Below are 17699 nucleotides of genomic sequence, written 5' to 3'. Positions count from 1 at the left end.
TACTCAATAACATCCTCATTTATTGAAGTGCTGTCCTGTTATCTCTTGCATTTGGCATCGAGATAATCTGGAAAACGTAGTTAATAATATGATAAGCCAAAAAGGGAAACATTTATTATGTTATAACCTGCTTATGCCTGGTTGCGTAACCTATAGACCTTTTCACTATTAAGGTGACAACCTGGCACCTTCAGGCCTATTACAGTGCCTGTAGAAAGTCGACATTCCTTTTCAAAATTTTCAACTTTTGCTGCCCTATTGGAATTAAATTTCAATAAATCAGACTTTTCCCACATTTATTTACACATAGTAACCCACGACTTCCAAGTGAAAAACATATTCTACAAATTTCAGAAAATTAATTAAAAATACAAAACTAGAATATCTTGATTGGATAAGATTCCACCCTCCTGAGTGAAAAACTTGGTCGAAGCACCGTTGACAGCAATTACAGCTGTAAGTCTGTTGGGATAGGTCTCTACCAACTTTGCACACCTTGATTGGGCAATATTTGTCCATTCTTCTGTATATAACTGTTCGAGCTCAGTCAAGTTGCGTGAGTAGCATTGATGGACAGCAATCTTCAAGTCATGCTGCAGATTTTCGATTGGATTTAGGTCGTAGCTCTGCCTGCGCCACTCCAGTGTAGCTTTGGCTGTGTGCTTCAGGTCGTTGTCATGCTAAAAGGTGAACTTCCGTCCCAATTTCAGCTTCCTTGCAGAGGGCAGCAGGTTTTCCTCTCGGATTTTTCTGTATTTTGCTTCATCCATTTTCCCTTCTATCTTGACAAATTCCCCAGTCCCTGCTGATGAGAAACATCCCCACAACATGATGCTGCCACAACCATGCTTCACAGTATGGATGGTGTTCTTTGGGTGATGTGCTGTGTTGGGTTTGCACCAAACGTAGCAGTTGGCATTTTGGTCAAAAACTTTGTCAGACCACAAAACGTTTTGCCACATGGCTTCAGAATCTTTGGAGTAGTTTTTTTGCATACCTCAAACGGGACTGAATGTGGGGTTTTTTGAGTAATTGCTTCCTTCTTGCCACCCTACCATACAGGCCAGATATGTGGAGTGCTTTGGATATTGTTGTCACATGCACACGATGACCAGTCTTTGTTGTATAGGCATGTGGCTCTTTCAGATGTCATTGGCCTCTCTGATCAGTCTTCTCCTTGCTTGGTCATCCAGTTTGGAGGGAATGCCTGATCTAGGAAGGGTCTTGGTAGTACCAAACGCTTTCCACTTCTTAATGATTGTCTTTGCTGTGCTCCAAGGGATATTGAAGGCCTTTGAAATATTTTCATACCCATTCCCTGATCTGTGCCTTTCCACAACTTTATTCCAGAGGTGTTTTGAAAACTCCTTGGTTCTCATTGTGCGTCTTTGTTGTGAAATGCACGACTCAGAAGAGAAAACCTACAGGAGCAGCTGATTTTATTGTGAAATAATCAGAATCATGACAATTTAACACAGGTGGAGACCAATTAACTTGATGTGTGATTTTTAAGGTGATCAGTTACACCTGAGCAAATTTACAATTGCTCATATAAGGGGGGGGGGGTGGATACTTATCCAACCAAGATATTCTACTTTAGTATTTTTCATTTATTTTCTGAAATTTATAGAATTTGCTTTTCATTTGGAAGTTGAGGGATACGATGTGTAAATAAAGGTGGAAAATTCTGATTTAATGTAATTTAATTCCCGGCTATGAGGCAACAAAAGGTGAACATTTTGAAAGGGGGTGTAGACTCGTGTGTGTGTGTGTGTGTGTGTGTGTGTGTGTGTGTGTGTGTGTGTGTGTGTGTGTGTGTGTGTGTGTGTGTGTGTGTGTGTGTGTGTGTGTGTGTGTGTGTGTGTGTGTGTGTGTCTGTCAATGGGTATAATGAGCAACCTTTGTGTTTCATAATTTATTCTGACAAAGTTGTAATTTTTCAATCTATATTCCTTTCATTCTCCCCTTCCTCCTCGCACTTTCCCCACTTTAATCTTAACAACATATGAAGAGGTGGAGGAAGAGGAAGAAACTGCCGAAGTAGAGGAAGAGGTGGAGGTGGAAGAAGAAGAAGAAGAAACACAAGAGGTAGAGGAAGAAGAAGGTAAGAGTGCAGAAGGACTGATCCAAAAGGTGTAAATTAAATGAAAATATTTTGACCTTGTATTTTAATCGAAATCACATCGAAACGACAAGCTTTTTACTGAATATGTACAACATCAGTGATGTAACTTCACAGATTCAAATAATTGAAAACTGAAAAAAAAAATCATTATTTTATTCGGTTATCTTCACATCAATTTACAATGTTAAGTTTTGTCGATGTTTATCTTCTGGTCTTTCTTCCATCGATAACCTTGGCTTTAAATGCTATATACCTTCAAAACTAATTCCTGTTGCTGAAAATTCAATTACTGTACATACCATTCCTATTGAATACTAAATAATGTACAAAGTCAGCCCAAAAAGCTTAAATGGTGTCACCGGTACAAACCCCACAGCCCCCAACTTTTTAGCAATGCAATAATTACCCTCGCCGAAGGAGAGTGTGTTGCATTTGGGTCCGTTTGTTTGTTTGTTACTTGCAAAATCGAATATTTTTCAAGTATATTGGTAAGTTGATTTTTATCTTGCCAAAACGAAGTTTTTGCAAGATATGTTAGTCAGCTTGTATGTTTTTTTGTTTGTTTGTTTGTTTGTTTGTCTGTAATCACGTATAAAAAATTCTGCAGAGCACAGTTATCATTGGAAATTTTTGTAACTTCGCATGTCAGAGGCCTATAGAGGTCCCTTTCAGTGCACAAAATTTTGAAGGTCAAGGTCAAAGGTCAAGGTAACTTTGGCGCAAATCAGGGGAGTCGACGAAACCCTTATTTTTTGAGTAATTTTGATCGGATCGTCTTCAAACTTCATGGGAATATAGTTCATGGTCTGGCGCTCAGCTGATTAATTTTTGGTGGCGATTGGCCTTGACCTTCATATGTTTTTTTTTTTTTTTTGGTCTGTAATCACATATTAACCACTCTGCAGAGCACAGTTATCATTGGAAATTTTTGTAACTTTGCATATCAGAGGCCTATAGAGGTCCCTTTCAGCGCATAAAATTTTGAAGGTCAAGGTCAAAGGTCAAAGTCACTTTGTCGCAAATCAGGGGAGTCGACGAAACCCTTATTTTTTGAGTAATTTTGATCAGATCGTCTTCAAACTTCATGGGAATATAGTTCATGGTCTGGCGCTCAGCTGATTAATTTTTGCTGGCGATTGGCCTTGACTTTCATGGTTAGCGCCAAAGCTCAAACATATTTGACCCCAAGGTCAAATTTTCAAGTTTTAGGAACCATATCGTGTAGTACCTCAAATTGAACACCTCGATGAGTGCTTTCTAGATATGTCAAGCTTGAGACATTATGATGTCATTTGGTGACGTTATGAGGCAAACGCATATTTTTCATGGTTACTCTGTAGAACGATTCTCATCGGAATCTCTCGTAGGCAGATATTCCTCAAGGAGTCGCTCCTGGTGGATAGCAGCTCTGTTCACCTCAGTGTCACCTTAAAGAAGTCACACGTGGTCACCTTTTGGCAAGATACGGGTCACCCTGCGGGTGACATTGTTTTTATTTTATTCTCTGTCTGTCTGTCTGTCTGTCTGTCTGTCTGTCTGTTTTTCTTTTTATCGCCTCCAGGTCACAAATTAAAACCGATCTTCACGAAACTTCACCACATAGTAGAGGGTGTCATAAGGAAGAAGTCTCTTGTTCTTGAGGTCAAAAGGTCAACATAGGCCAAAGGTCATCAACTTAGGTGGTAGTTCTAAAATCCTCAATTTTCATCCCATTGACTTGAAAGTTGAAGATGATTTGCATATCAGGTCACTAAATTCAACCACCAATTTTTTTCAGGTCAACATAGGCCAAAAGGTCAACATAAGCCAAATTTCTAAAATTGTCAATTTTCATCCGATTGACTTGAAATTTGAAGAGGAGTTGCAGATTTTGGTCATTGAATTCAACTATCAATTATGTTTGAGGTCAAATTTGTTGTATGGATTTTGCAAGTGTCGTGCTCTGCACGGTCTTCTTCTTGTTTGTTTGTTTGTTTGTTTGTCCGCACAGAACTTTAGTGTTTTTCTCCGCAACCGCTTGCTAAATTGAGACAAAGTTTTCACCATCGGATTTCCACGTGGGGTGGCAGCCATGTTGGAAAAACGGGAAAACTTTGGACCTCTGGAGCTCTGACACCGCACCAAGGAAAAAATTGAAACTTGGTACATGGCTGTTGGCATGTCCTCCTCATAGGGAATAAGTATGATAATAAAATGACATTATAGGTGCCTTCATTATGACGTTATAATTGCATATGTAGAACACCACATCTGATCAGTATGAAAATTTTTGAGGGTCATCTCGGGATAAAATTTTCCACTGAAAATTTCTTATGACTTCATCGGTCACATGATTTGGCAGCCATATTGTTTAAAAAAAAAACAAAAAAAAAACCTTCAAAAATCTTCACTGAAATGGCTAAACAGATTGAGGCGAAACTTTACATGTATGACTGTCTACCCATGAGGAACAAAAGGTTCACACATGATGTCATAGGTCACTTGGTTTGGCAGCCATATTGGATTTACCATAAAACCTATAAAAAATCTTCTCCAGAACGGCTGGACAGATCATGGGAAAATTTCCCACAAATGTTCCCCAAGCCTTGGGGATACCAGAATAATCACGAATAATTGATGTCACATGGTCTGACAGCCATATTGGATTGAACAAAAATAGTTCAAATATTTTTTCTCTTGAACTGCTTAATCGATCGAAGTGAATCTTCACAATTATGATCCAGCACTGATGGGGAATATATGTTTTAAATTTCAAACTGATCGGACGCATGGTGTGGCAGCCAGAATTATTTGATTTTTTTAAATCTGGGTTCTTTAAAAATTTTTGGAATAAGGCTCACTTGGCTGTGCTTGGATGAGTTTAAGGGTAGAGGAGTAGTGGCTGAAACCCAAATCCTATCCAGGTTCCTCCTGATAACTTCATATTTGCTTTTTCTTGTTTGGGTTCTTTCTGATGACTCCAATGCAAAACTGTACCAATTTGGTCTTTCATTTGATTTGAATTGAATTTATTTTAATCCCATTCTGAATTCAATTGAATAGTAATAATAAAAAAACGTCATAGATCAGTGTCAGGTGTCTGATCAAAGCAGAGTTGCATCAAAGCAGGACGTCTTGGTACCCGGTCATCACTGCCAACAGTTATAAATGGGCAGATCGAGTTATGTCTCTTAATTACGTAACACACCAGTACACAAATACCACACAAAATACACGACACAAAACTACACAAACACCACACAAAACAAGTCCTGGCAAGGGTCTGCAATCTCTGATTGCTCTTTCTCTTGTTGCTCTTGCTTTTCTTCAAACAACTTGAAAGAGCAATTATGTAGAATTCCATTTTGGTGTGTGTGCAAGGAGGGATTAACGTTTCCTTGGGCTACAGGCACTAACCCACCATGGGCCCTCCTACTCCCCTTGCCATCCCATATTAATAGACATCAGTGAGTTAAGTCACAGTGCACTATGTTAAGTATGGTAATAGATGTCATTTGGTTAAGTCACAGTGTACTATGTTAAATATGGTAATAGACATCAGTGAGTTAAGTCACAGTGTACTATGTTAAGTATGAATTAGGTTAAAGTCAGGTCAGGTCTAGATCTCAAGATATTTTCTTTTTGATACTATGACTATGCTCATTTAATATTTTATTTTCAAAAACACAAAACCCTGTACAAATAAAAAACAACAATTCTTAAATGAAAAACTTGTTACATTTTTAAACTAAAACGACAACAATTTACAACATAACAATTTACAACATAACAAAGCAATTTATATGTAAGACCATCATTTTAAATTTGCATTTCAAGATGGAGACAGTTTCTCCCCAGAGAACACTCACTACATGTGTAACATTATATTGGTCTTTTCCTAGATTTTTTTTTTGTCTAAACTCATCAATTAATTTGGAGAAGTCAAATCTTCTCAATACTATCCAGTACTTCACTCTTGATGCTCATGATTAAAGACTATTAAGTCGATCTTGTCTCATTCGGTTCCTGCCGTCATTCTTGATTAGTATCGAGAAGGACCACTTTCCCTCACCACTGCAATTTGATACCATCACAGACAGATACTGAATATCTGAACAGCTATTTCAATGTTAGGGAATGTTTGGTTGAGGGTGTGTGTATCGAGGAATTGGTACCTTCTCAGTTCTGCTGACTTTGTTTGTGTGTGGTTTGAAGCTTTGTTGAAGATGCCAGTCAGGTAGAAAACTGGATAAATTCACTTTCAAGTTTCAATCGTGGGTTCAGAATCGTTGTGATAGGAGCAGGCAAGATTTTCTTTGGCTCGCTTGAACTCATGAGTTGAGAGAGGGAGGCTAGCTTGGACAGGAATCCAAACTTATTGTTTATTTCCTTGTATGTTTCAAGATGGTGTTGAAGCTGATCAATGATTACAAGGAACACCTCAGTTTTTTTTATTCAGAATATCTCAGACAGAGCGGGGGGGGGGGGGCGAGGCCAGAGAGGAGATAGAAGAAGACAGAAGAAGACAGAAAGACCATCAACCTGCCTGTGTTGAGAGAATGATCGACCCAAAGACTCAGCCTCATTGCAGGAGATACCAATGATCCTAAATGCCTTGGTTTCCACAGCGTGAAGCACCAGCCCAGAGGGGAGAGCAGTACTCCATCAGGCTGCGGACAAAAGCTTTGTATGTGTCAGGAGCTCAGGTGTGCAAAGGAAGGACATTGCGTGACAGAGGAATTCCAGTCGGTGACTATCTTTGAAAGCCAGTTTGGAAATGTGGCTTTCCTAGGAAAGATCATGGTAAATAGTGAGACCCAGAAGCTGGAATGAAAGGACTTCTTCAAGAGAATTGTTGATAAGGTAGATGGGGGAGTTTCCAGATGGTCTTCTTAGAGAGACATTGTGAGAGTGTGAGATTTGTCAGTATTGAAAGACATGTTCTACGTGTTGGACCAGCTCGTGATTTTATCCTGATCTGCAGAGAGTGAAGAGGCTGCTGCTTGCCGATCTGAGGGATGACAGATGGTATGGCAGATTGTGAAGTCATCAGTAAAGATATAAAGAGGATTTTTCAGAGAGTCAGAGAGATCATTGATGAAAACCAGAAAAATAACAGGCACAGAACACTGCCTTGGGGAACTCCAGCCTGGACAGGAAGAGGGGATGAAAGAAATTCATTTAGGAACATATGTTGGCTGTGACAGGAGAGGAAGTCTGCGGGCCATGAGTGGAGATGTCCTTGGATACCATAGGAAGAGAGTTTGGTGAGTGGGTCAGGGCGCTAGAACGTATCAAAAGCACGCGATATCTCTAGGGAGATGGCTCTGATTTCATGTCTGGCATTGGGGATCTCCATTCATTGTTGGGAGAGCAGAAGCAGCATATCCAGGGTAGAGTGACCTGGTCTGAATCCAAATTGATGATTACAAATCAAGCCATTGGAGAAGAGGAAGGATTTAATGTCAGAAGTGATAATGGATTCCATAACCTTGCTGATGATTGGGAGAGGGCTGATTGGTCTGTAGTTGCAGGGATCTGTTTTTGCATCTTTTTTTGTGCAGAACAGTAATGTTTGCTGATTTCCAAGCAGATGGCAGATGACCTTGAACAAATGAGAGGGCGAATAGAAGAGAGAGGGTGAGCAAGAGCAGCAAAGCAGGTTTTTAGGACACGTGGGCTGATGCCGTCTCGACCAGTTGCAGAATCTGAGTCGAGGTTTGACAGCAAGCTCTCCACCTTGCCAGGAGAAAAGGACACAGAGTCCAGGAACAGTTGGGTGCGACTGGATAAGGTGGGTACAGAGAGTGATGGGGTTGGAACACAAGATTTCGAAGCAAACACAGAGTTTAGCCATTCAGCCTTTTCACGTGCAGTGTTAGCTGTGCAGCCATTTGAGGTAAGGGAGGGGATGGAGGGGAAACATACACCAGAAACAGACTTTGCTAAACACCACTAGGATTTGTAGGAAGGATACAGGTTTTACAGTTCAGACTTTAGATTCGAAAGTTGTTGTTTTCTGGCTGTCCTGAGGGTAGACACACTTGTTCCAAGCTTTGTGGAAGGAACTGAGATTGCCTTCAGTTGGATTAGCCTTCCATGAGGCGAATGCAAGTTGTTTCAGGACAACTGCATCGCCACAAGCTTCATTGTACCATGGGCGTGAGGAAGGGTAGGACAACTGAAGACAAGATCGGATAAATCTGTGCATGAGAGAGAGCAAGTTTCTTTGAAAGAATTCCCAGGATGAATTGATGTTTTGAATTGAATTCCCAGGAATTGAATTCCCATAATTCCCAGGAAGTAGAGATGGAAGACCAGTCTAGAAGATTGATGGCTGCTTGACGACAAACAGCCATAAAGGCTAACATTTTTCACAAAGCAGTCGCTAACGATAGGTCTGTGCAGAGAAAAAAAGTGTATAACTTAATTCATCTAAGTATGTGACACTTGGTTTTCATATTATTCAATTTTTTTGACGTTGAGCTTTGACTTAGCCAACTCCCGGTCTGGTGCCACTCGTTCAGTTGGTTTGGTTCAAATGCCCCACAACCACATGGTATGTGGAGGGTGTTGACGTTGACTGCACAGCATTGGCATTGCCTACGTCTTCATGATCTTGAGATTTTAGTTTAGGCAGTTTGGCTCCTTCTATTATCCTTTGCTCCTCAAGTTGCTAGTGCTCTTTCCCTTTTTTCACCCCTGACATTTGTGGAGAATACATTAATTGAACAAGAAAGGCACTCAGTAGATACATCCCTCCTCTCTGCAATGTCTGATCCATGAGAACATATCGGGCCCAATACATTTTTGAAACATCATGCTGTTATCGTTTTTTGGCCTGATCTCTCAATGGTGAAGAATCACTGAACATTAAATAATTCTCATATCCGGATTCGGATTCGGATCTTCATCAAAATTGAATCAATTTTTCCTTGTCACACACCAAACCTGTCCACCAAGTTTTGACTGAATCCGTCCACAACTTTTTGAGATATCCTGTACACAGACAGACAAACAGACAAACAGACAGAAAGGGGTGAAAACACAACCACCTTCCACCTTCGGTGGCAAAGGTAGCTTCGGTGGCAAAGTGAGAGTAATCCAGCCTTTGTTAAGATATGCGAATACATGATGTATTTACAAAGTGTGTTGTCAGTAGTGTTATAGCCAAGTCCAGATCGTGATCACAGACACCCGCCAATAAGTTAATCCGCCGGTGCATGGGCCCGATCTTGGCTTGGGCCCTGGGTGACCACCCCATCCGCCACCCCCTTAATGTGTGTGTGTGTGTGTGTGTGTGTGTGTGTGTGTGTGTGTGTGTGTGTGTGTGTGTGTGTGTGTGTGTGTGTGTGTGTGTGTGTGTGTGTCAGTATAAAGAGTTTGATTACAAAATGAGATGTATTGATATCGTAAGATACTGCGAATGCCACGTATTGCATTTTGAAAGAAAATCATTTTTCAATAGAAAAATACACAGAAACTACACAACATTAATAACGTTTTTTTTTATAAAATAAAAATATTTTGTTTACAATGTAACTACAGTTTAACCATCGAACTTTGGTAAACTCCTGGGAACTCAAAAAACTTGGAATTGTGTCACCATTACGTTTTGCAATCAAACTTCATTTTGAAATATTTATGTACCGTGTGTATTATTTAACTAATTAATGTCTTGCACAAGATTGAATGCAAAAGCTGTTTGTCAAAGGTGTTTTGTGGGGTTAGTTGGGCATTACCTTCACTGCCCATCTTTGCCGAACACACCAATCAGATTCCTCAATATAGATCTAAATGTGCTCACCTGATGAATCACATGTTGCCAGCAGTGCCAAGTCAGCATGATCCCGACCTGGAAGCAGACATCGCAATGGACGAAATGGCAGGTAGATGGCGATTAAACCATGTCACCAAATGAAATTTTATAATTGCTGATTAGCATTCTTTTTTGCATTCTCACCATCACGAGTATCACTATAATTATAAATACAACCAAGAAAAACAAGAAGAAGCTGGTCGACCTCTGAGAAGATCATTGCTATCGACTGTGCGAAGAGAGATATCACTCGAATATACATTGATCTCGTAATTGTGGAATTATCCGTACAAGGAACACCCAATCCCTCCGTGAGAAAAACTGGGAAATAGCAAGGCACCTCTCCAACCTCGTGGGGTGAGGGTGGGGGGGGGGTCGGGGGAGGTCTTGGTTAATTATTTGGTGCTTATGACTTGACGCTGTATATCCCAAGCAAGGATACAAAATTTAGTGGAGATCAGCAAAGCAGTTTTCCATTCTATAAGAATCAGGCATACAAACATAATTTCCAACAGAGAGAATTGCTAAAGTTTCGTATGATATTTACATCATAATGTTTCCAGTGTGAAATAAAGATGAGGTTGAATTACTTCTTAATGGTCCAGCACATCAGATGTAAATGAAGGAATCGTTTTGAAAGAGTTGTCAAGTCTATTCTGGAGAAAGTCATAGGAACAAACGTTCAATTTCGAACAAAGTCTTTCATTAAAAACAATCAAAATCTGCTTGAGAGTGATATTTGCCAATCAAAAACGAAGTCCGTTTTTTGCTCTCATGAGGATAACAGACACACCAATGGCACAAACAATCTTTATTACCTGACAACTGAAAATACTTCGATCAAAGGTTTATTGTTGCGCACTTTTCCAAAAAATAAAAAGTAAAAGTGGCATCATGGAATTTCGTCATGGAACATCATGAAAATTCGACAGAAAGATGGTGGTGAAATGTTAATGCCCTTTGTTTTTGGTGTTTTGCATTTCACTGTGCTTGTCCTTTTTCAAAGTTGCTTTTAAAAACTTTTCATGCCTCAAAAAGTTTTTTGAAACTTTGAAAGTTTCTCATCGGTCTTCTGTCAATGACTTTGTGTCCAGAGTTCTTCATAAAGCAGTGCTCTAAAAATTGGCAGTGTAACAATCAATTCATCATAACTTTCAAAATGAGCAGTTCGGTTCATCAATAAATACAGAATTTTTTTTACTGTATTTAATTAACAAATTACTTTTCAATAAGAAATTTCAAAGTATTTCACCAATTTCATTTATGCATTTCCATGGACCAGGAAGGCAATGGCAAACCTTCTGACCATAACGATTTGGGTTGCCAAATGAAGTACAACCTTTGCCAACAAACTGTTTTGATAGTACTGGACTTGCTTTCGGATAAAACACCAGAATACGAATACGAATTTCCATGGACATGTTTACAGTAATTTTAAAATATCCAATTTTGTTGCTATCGTATCATTTTATTCACAATCACGTTGGAAATGTTTTCATAATTAAGTAAAAAGGGGCTGATCATGCTGCTCTTGTGAAAGCAGACTGGAAAATGAAATAATGCTTCAGTCGACTTTGTTTTCAAATTTTTTTTTACAAATGATTCATTACATCTGATAGGTGGGCACAGATGTGATGCACTTGCCTTTGAACTGGTTAGTCTGGGTTTGATTCTGGTCCCAACTATGAACAGTCAGAATGTCACCCAACACCATCGTCCACCAAGATGGGGGCATTGGTAGTTGAGACCATTATTGGAGGCTCTCCCCCACTTCCCTCACCCCGGCCCCCTCCCCCAGCTGCACAGGTCTGCAGTACTTTATGATGTTCTTCTGTGGATTGCTTGCTTGTAAATGTGGTATTTGACTGGTCGTTTTGTAATGTTGTGTGGAGCATGTTGCAAAGCATTTATGGATGCGCTGCAGAGGTGGATAGATAGAGACAGAGACAGAGACAGAGACAGAGGAGTCATAATGGGGTTCGATTCCTTCATAAAGAAAATGCATATTCCCTTTCTACTGATACATGGGAGAGGCAATTTAGCTACACAATATACTACAGAGATATCTATACTAGAGTTCCTCTATGTGTATTGTATATGTCTCCCTGGGGTCTCCGAAAACTGTCACAATACAAACAAATTGGGTCACCAAATCAAGATCGCCTTATTTTGTCTTTAATCATGTATTAGTGTTTTATTTGAACCTACTTCTGATCATCCAACTGTGGTGAAACCACGTCACATCTTACAACCTTTAACTCAGCTGGGAGAGGGGCAGACCTTGAACTGCACAGTGTGCATTCAGCAGGAAGATGACAGCTCCCTCAAGGCTTTAATTTGTTTTTTATATCAATTTGATTAATTATTTTAAAAAATAATATTGTGACACTGATCTGCATGTGATAATAATGCAGTGGGAAATGTCAGGCAAATTGTCTATTTTTTTTTAATTTTATATTTTGCATATATTGAGATCAGACCCCATTGCTGTGGTGGGTTCCAGTTGGCAAGTGCCACACCAGCTATTTGTGCATGCATCCTGACCAACAGGAAATGCCTGCACCACATTAACCTGTCTGTGGTGCACAAAACTGTTCTGGGGGTAGTCAACAACAATCCAAATTTAAAAAAGGCTCTTTTGGCAAAACGGTTGCATGGGCACCACCTATTAGGCATGAGCTTAGCAGAGCTACAGCCCCTTGCATATCTGGAGGATTGTACCACAGTAAATACCAGGAAGATAATATAATTCTCAATTTTTTTAGACTATATTATAAAGTAGGAGTGTCTGTCTGTCTGTCTAACCATCCTAGAACTACTCCCTCAGTTTTGGGGATATCCCCGGCAAACCTTCTGTGGAACCTTTTGTGGTCCAACCTAGTGTCCTCAGGTCGGTGAGATGTTTCATAAATACCTCAATATAATTATGATTTTGAGTTTCGATCCATACGAAGCTGCTCCCGATCCGGATGTAAAGTCAGAACGGCGTTTACATTTGTTTGCCTCAGGAGTGTTTGTAACATTGTATTTTGTTCTATTAATGTTATAGTCTTAATTTGTGATTGGAATGATGCTGTTTGGAATGAAAATGTAGAGACATTGAGTTTAAAAGAGAACCAGGAAATTGTGTGAGGGTTTCCAACCATGACATTCGCAGATTTGGCATTGACATCACGGAAATATTACCCACCTTACTTCTGTTGGGGTCAACTGCAGTGAGTTGTTTTTCCCAAGACTTTCACGACCCGGCTGTCTGTGCCTGACGTTTGACTGAAGGTGTCACAGGAATGTGGAATTTATTGGTTCATGATTTCATATTCGCCATTTTTTACCCACGTTAGGACATCTGCTGGGACCCCAAAACATTCCACAGAATGATTGACTGGGTTAGCGCCCCAAAAGAGGGAGTTGTTCCGGGGATGGACAAATGGATAGACAGACACTCCTGCATATATATATATATGTATATATATATGCTTCATCCTTGTCTCGTCATATTTATTTGCAGATAAAATTGTTGTTTTGTGATCACAATTTCTGCTAAAAGTCACCATTTAAGACCAGTTGTCTTGAAAGATCATATTATGATTTGTTTATGACCAGGAGAGCAAGTGTCATAAATTTAATGATTCCATTGTGTATGTATCAATCTATTGATCTTTCTCCTGCAAACCCACCCCTGCCTGATGATTTGACCCTGAAGAAGGTAAGATTTTAAAATCTTTACAAAAACTCAACATACTTTCTAATTCTCCTCAATAATTAGGTAATAACTGAATCATATATTAATAATAGCTTTGTAATTGGATCTTGCGATTTTCTTGATAATTATTTGATGACAGAAGGAAAGAGATTAAATGGTTGTGAAAATATTCAAATGATTTTCTCTCTCTTCCTCTCCATGCATCTCAGAAGAAGAGAAACCAAGACCCAGGTAAGTGATATGGTAAACTTTGTAATTTACAGTAATAACACTCTGTTACATTCAGTTGGATTTATATTCGACTATCCTTGAATGCTGTTGCCTGTTTCACAATGCAATAATGCAGAATCTCACTAAGATAAATGGATAAGTTTCATGAACCAATCATGTTACGAATATTTGTCTAAACGGGGATTGTGCAATATATTATTTATTATTGATGCTACATGATGAAGAAAACAAACGAAATAAGAATAGTACAAAGGTGACCCCCCCACCCCCCCCCCCCCAAATCTCAGAGGAGCAGAAAGCACTCTCATTTGATTGTCAGGTGGATTGCTTCAATTCCTTCATTGAATTTCCTTAGTTCACAAGAGGAGCAGAGATAGCAGACTATACAATTAAATAATGGTTGAATATACTTCTGAGACCAATCTCAGCAGAGCAGTTTACTTATTCGTATGCAGCCTGTGGCTGCTTGGCTACATAATTTTCTGGGGACGTGGCTGTGACGCTGATGCAGTGCTCACTGTTACTAGTAAGCTGGTACTCATTTTTCCAACCTCGGAAGGATGACAGGCTGAATCAACCCATCGTGTGTTAATTAAATGGCACGACAGGGTTTGAACTCAAAACCCTAAGATCTTAAACCAGCCACCTTAACCGTTAAGCCAACACCAGACTTATCAGAGCAGTGATTGACACCTTTAGACGCTTTGAAATCAGAGTTCATTGAGAGAGATCTCCACAAGGCATTACTATGAACTTTTACCAAGGATTGGGTAGGCTGAACAGTAAAAAACCTAACACAATGATACACAAGGAAATTAGACACAGGTGGAGGCCATTCGGCCATCATGCCTGCGCCACAACAACGTCAGACGATAAAATGAAAAATGTGTTTTTTTGTCGTTATTTCTGTAGTTTTTTTTGAAGTTTATTTTGTACTTTTTTCTGCAGTATTATTTTTTCCAGGGAAGGGGGCATGGGGGAAGTTGGTTCTTGGGTGAAAAACACACATCAACCACACAACACCTCTTGACAAGACCCCACAAAGAACACTCCACACACACATGCAAACCATCACCCATCCATGATCAAGCTACCAAAAAGTCCTGTCAGCATCCCTAAATCCCTCTATCGCCAATACTTCCAGGTACCTATCTAATTCTAATTTAAACTTATTGACTGTAAATATATATGTTGTTGTTCGTCTTTCGGCTGCTCCCGTTAGGGGTCGCCACAGCGGATCATCCGTTATGATCCGCATACTGATTTGGCATAGGTTTTATGCCGGATGCCCTTCCTGACACAACCCTGGTCGCCTCTTACGACACAGGGATAAGGATTGGGTTTCGCCATGATTCCGGGCTGCCCTAAACCCTCTCATAGCGTGGCCCAGTGAAGAGCTCCCGTCTTCAAGTGATCCTCCAACCCAAGCCTCCGAGTAGCCGGATTACAGGCGCACGCCACTACGCCCGGTTGACTGTAAATATATATACAGCGCTGGAAAAAATTAAGAGACCACTGCAAAATTATCAGTTTTTCTGGTTTTACTATTCATAGGTATGTGTTTGAGTAAAATGAATATTTTTGTTTTATTCTATAAACAACTGACAACATTTCTCCCAAATTCCGAATAAAAATATTGTCATTTAGAGCATTTATTTGCAGAAAATGACAACTGGTCAAAATAACAACAAAGATTCAGTGTTTTCAGACCTCAAATAATACAAACAAAACAAGTTCATATTCATTTTTAAATAACACAATACAAATGTTTTAACTTTGGAAGAGTTCAGAAATCAATATTTTGTGGAATAACCCTGATTTTCAATCACAGCTTTCATGCGTCTTGGCATGCTCTCCACCTGTCTTTCACATTGCTGTTGGGTGACTTTATGCCACTCCTGGCACAAAATGTCAAGCAGCTCAGCTTTGTTTGATGGCTTGTGACCATCCAACTTCCTCTTGATCACATTCCAGAGGTTTTCAATGGGGTTTCAGTTCTGGAGATTGGGCTGGCGATGACAGGGTCTTGATCTGCTGGTCCTCCATCCACACCTTGATTGACCTGGCTGTGTGGCATGGAGCATTGTCCTGCTGGAAAAAAAACCATTCCTCAGAGTTGGGGAACATTGTCAGAGCAGAAGGAAGCAAGTGTTCTTCCAGGACAACCTTGTACGTGGCTTGATTCATGAGTCCTTCACAAAGACAAATCTGCCCGATTCCAGCCTTGCTGAAGCACCCCCAGATCATCCCTGATCCTCCACCAAATTTTACAGTGGGTGCGAGACACTGGCTTGTAGGCCTCTCCAGGTCTCCGTCTAACCATAAGACGACTAGGTGTTGGGCAAAGCTGAAAATTGGACTCATCAGAGAAGATGACCTTACTCCAGTCCTCTCCGGTCCAATCCTTATGGTCTTTTGCAAACCTCAGCCTGGCTCTTCTTTGCTTCTCATTGATGAAGGGATTTTTTTCAAGCTTTGCACGACTTCAGCCCTGCCCCTATGAGCCTGTTTCGAACCGTCCTCGCCGTGCACTTCACCCCAGCTGCCGTTTGCCATTCTTTTGTAGGTCACTTGATGTCATCCTATGGTTGTTGAGTGACATTTGAATGAGTTGGCGGTCATCCCGGTCAGTGGAAAGTCGTTTTCGCCCTCTGCCAGTCTGGAGCTTTGTTGTCCCCAATGTCTGCTGCTTGACCTTGTTCTTATGAACCGCCGTCTTTGAAATTTTAAGGATGGAAGCAACGTGATGCTCACTGTATCGCTCTGCTAGTAAAGCCAGAATTGAACCCTTCTTTTCAACTCTTTTGGCATGGTCAATAGTTATTTTTTTAATTCCAATTACTTTTGAGGTACTACAAGCACTGTTTTTGCCATCCAGTTGGTCCTATTGCAAGAGGATAGTGATGACCACAGCAGTGTTTTTTTTTTTTTAATACTTTTCCTTGTTAAATAAGATTCGGTTCAGGTGATCACCTAATCAGTACCTCACTAAGTAGAATGAGGTGTGCCTGTGTTGGAATTCAACAGACACTGGAATGGAATGGCTGCCATACATGTAGAGATGCTGATTAAATTTATTTTTTTGAGGTGGTTTCTTATTTTTTTCCAGATCTGTGTGTATATATATGTATATATATATATATATATATATATATATATATATATATATATATATATATATATATATATATATATATATCAGTTCTTCACAGATGAAGATCAAGGGAAGACTTGTTGGTGTGCTTGTTGGTGGCTGAAAAGGCCAATCCTGGATTTACAGGGACTGGAGCATCTGGGGCATGGGAAATCCTGTCTTGCAGGGGCTTGAGTTGCCACCGATTCTTTCGTCCTCTTGCGTTTCTCCTCTGCAGCCTCACGTCTGTCTACCTCAAAGTGGCGAGATGCCTTCTTGATGTCTGACTGCCAGCCATCTCTGTCTGCAGCATCCTTCTCCAAAGTCTTGTGGTCAATGCCAGCCAAGGCAAGCTGTCTCTTGAGCTGGTCTTTGAAACACTTTCGGGGAGCACCCCTGCTGCTTTTTTTGGAGTGTAATTGGCCATAGAAGACAGCTTTTGGCATTCTTAAGTCCTCCATCCATGCAACATGGCCAGACCAGTGCAGCTGTCGTTGTTGCGGAGTGCTCTCCACAGTGGGAATGCCAGCTCTGTTGAGGACTGCATTGTTTGTAATGTAGTCCTGCCACTTGATGCTCATGGTGGAGCACATGCAGCATTGATGAAAGTACTCAAGCAAGCAGATTTGTCTTCTGTAGAGGACCCATGTCTCTGAACCATACAACAGGGTGGTAAGTACTACTGCTCTGTAGATCTGGATCATGGTAG

General features: G+C 40.3%; 1 protein-coding gene across 1 annotated transcript in view; it reads left to right on the top strand.

The window, feature by feature from the left end:
- The first annotated feature begins 1946 nt into the window (after window positions 1-1946).
- LOC147030690 (troponin T, cardiac muscle-like) overlaps window positions 1947-17699 on the top strand; it is a 34205-nt gene continuing 18452 nt past the window's right edge. Inside the window, exons 1-3 of the mRNA XM_085874988.1 lie at window positions 1947-2104; window positions 9934-9993; window positions 13836-13857. Of these exons, the coding sequence (XP_085731114.1) occupies window positions 9978-9993; window positions 13836-13857 (38 nt within the window). The 5' untranslated portion in view covers window positions 1947-2104; window positions 9934-9977. The remainder of the gene's footprint in view (window positions 2105-9933; window positions 9994-13835; window positions 13858-17699) is intronic.

Source organism: Eptatretus burgeri, chromosome 3 (genome assembly GCF_056783735.1).
Source record: "Eptatretus burgeri isolate ZD-2024b chromosome 3, Ebu_testis_v1, whole genome shotgun sequence".
NCBI lineage: Eukaryota > Metazoa > Chordata > Myxini > Myxiniformes > Myxinidae > Eptatretus > Eptatretus burgeri.
The sequence above is the reverse complement of the archived record's forward strand: the minus strand, read 5'-3'. Positions and strand labels throughout refer to the sequence as shown.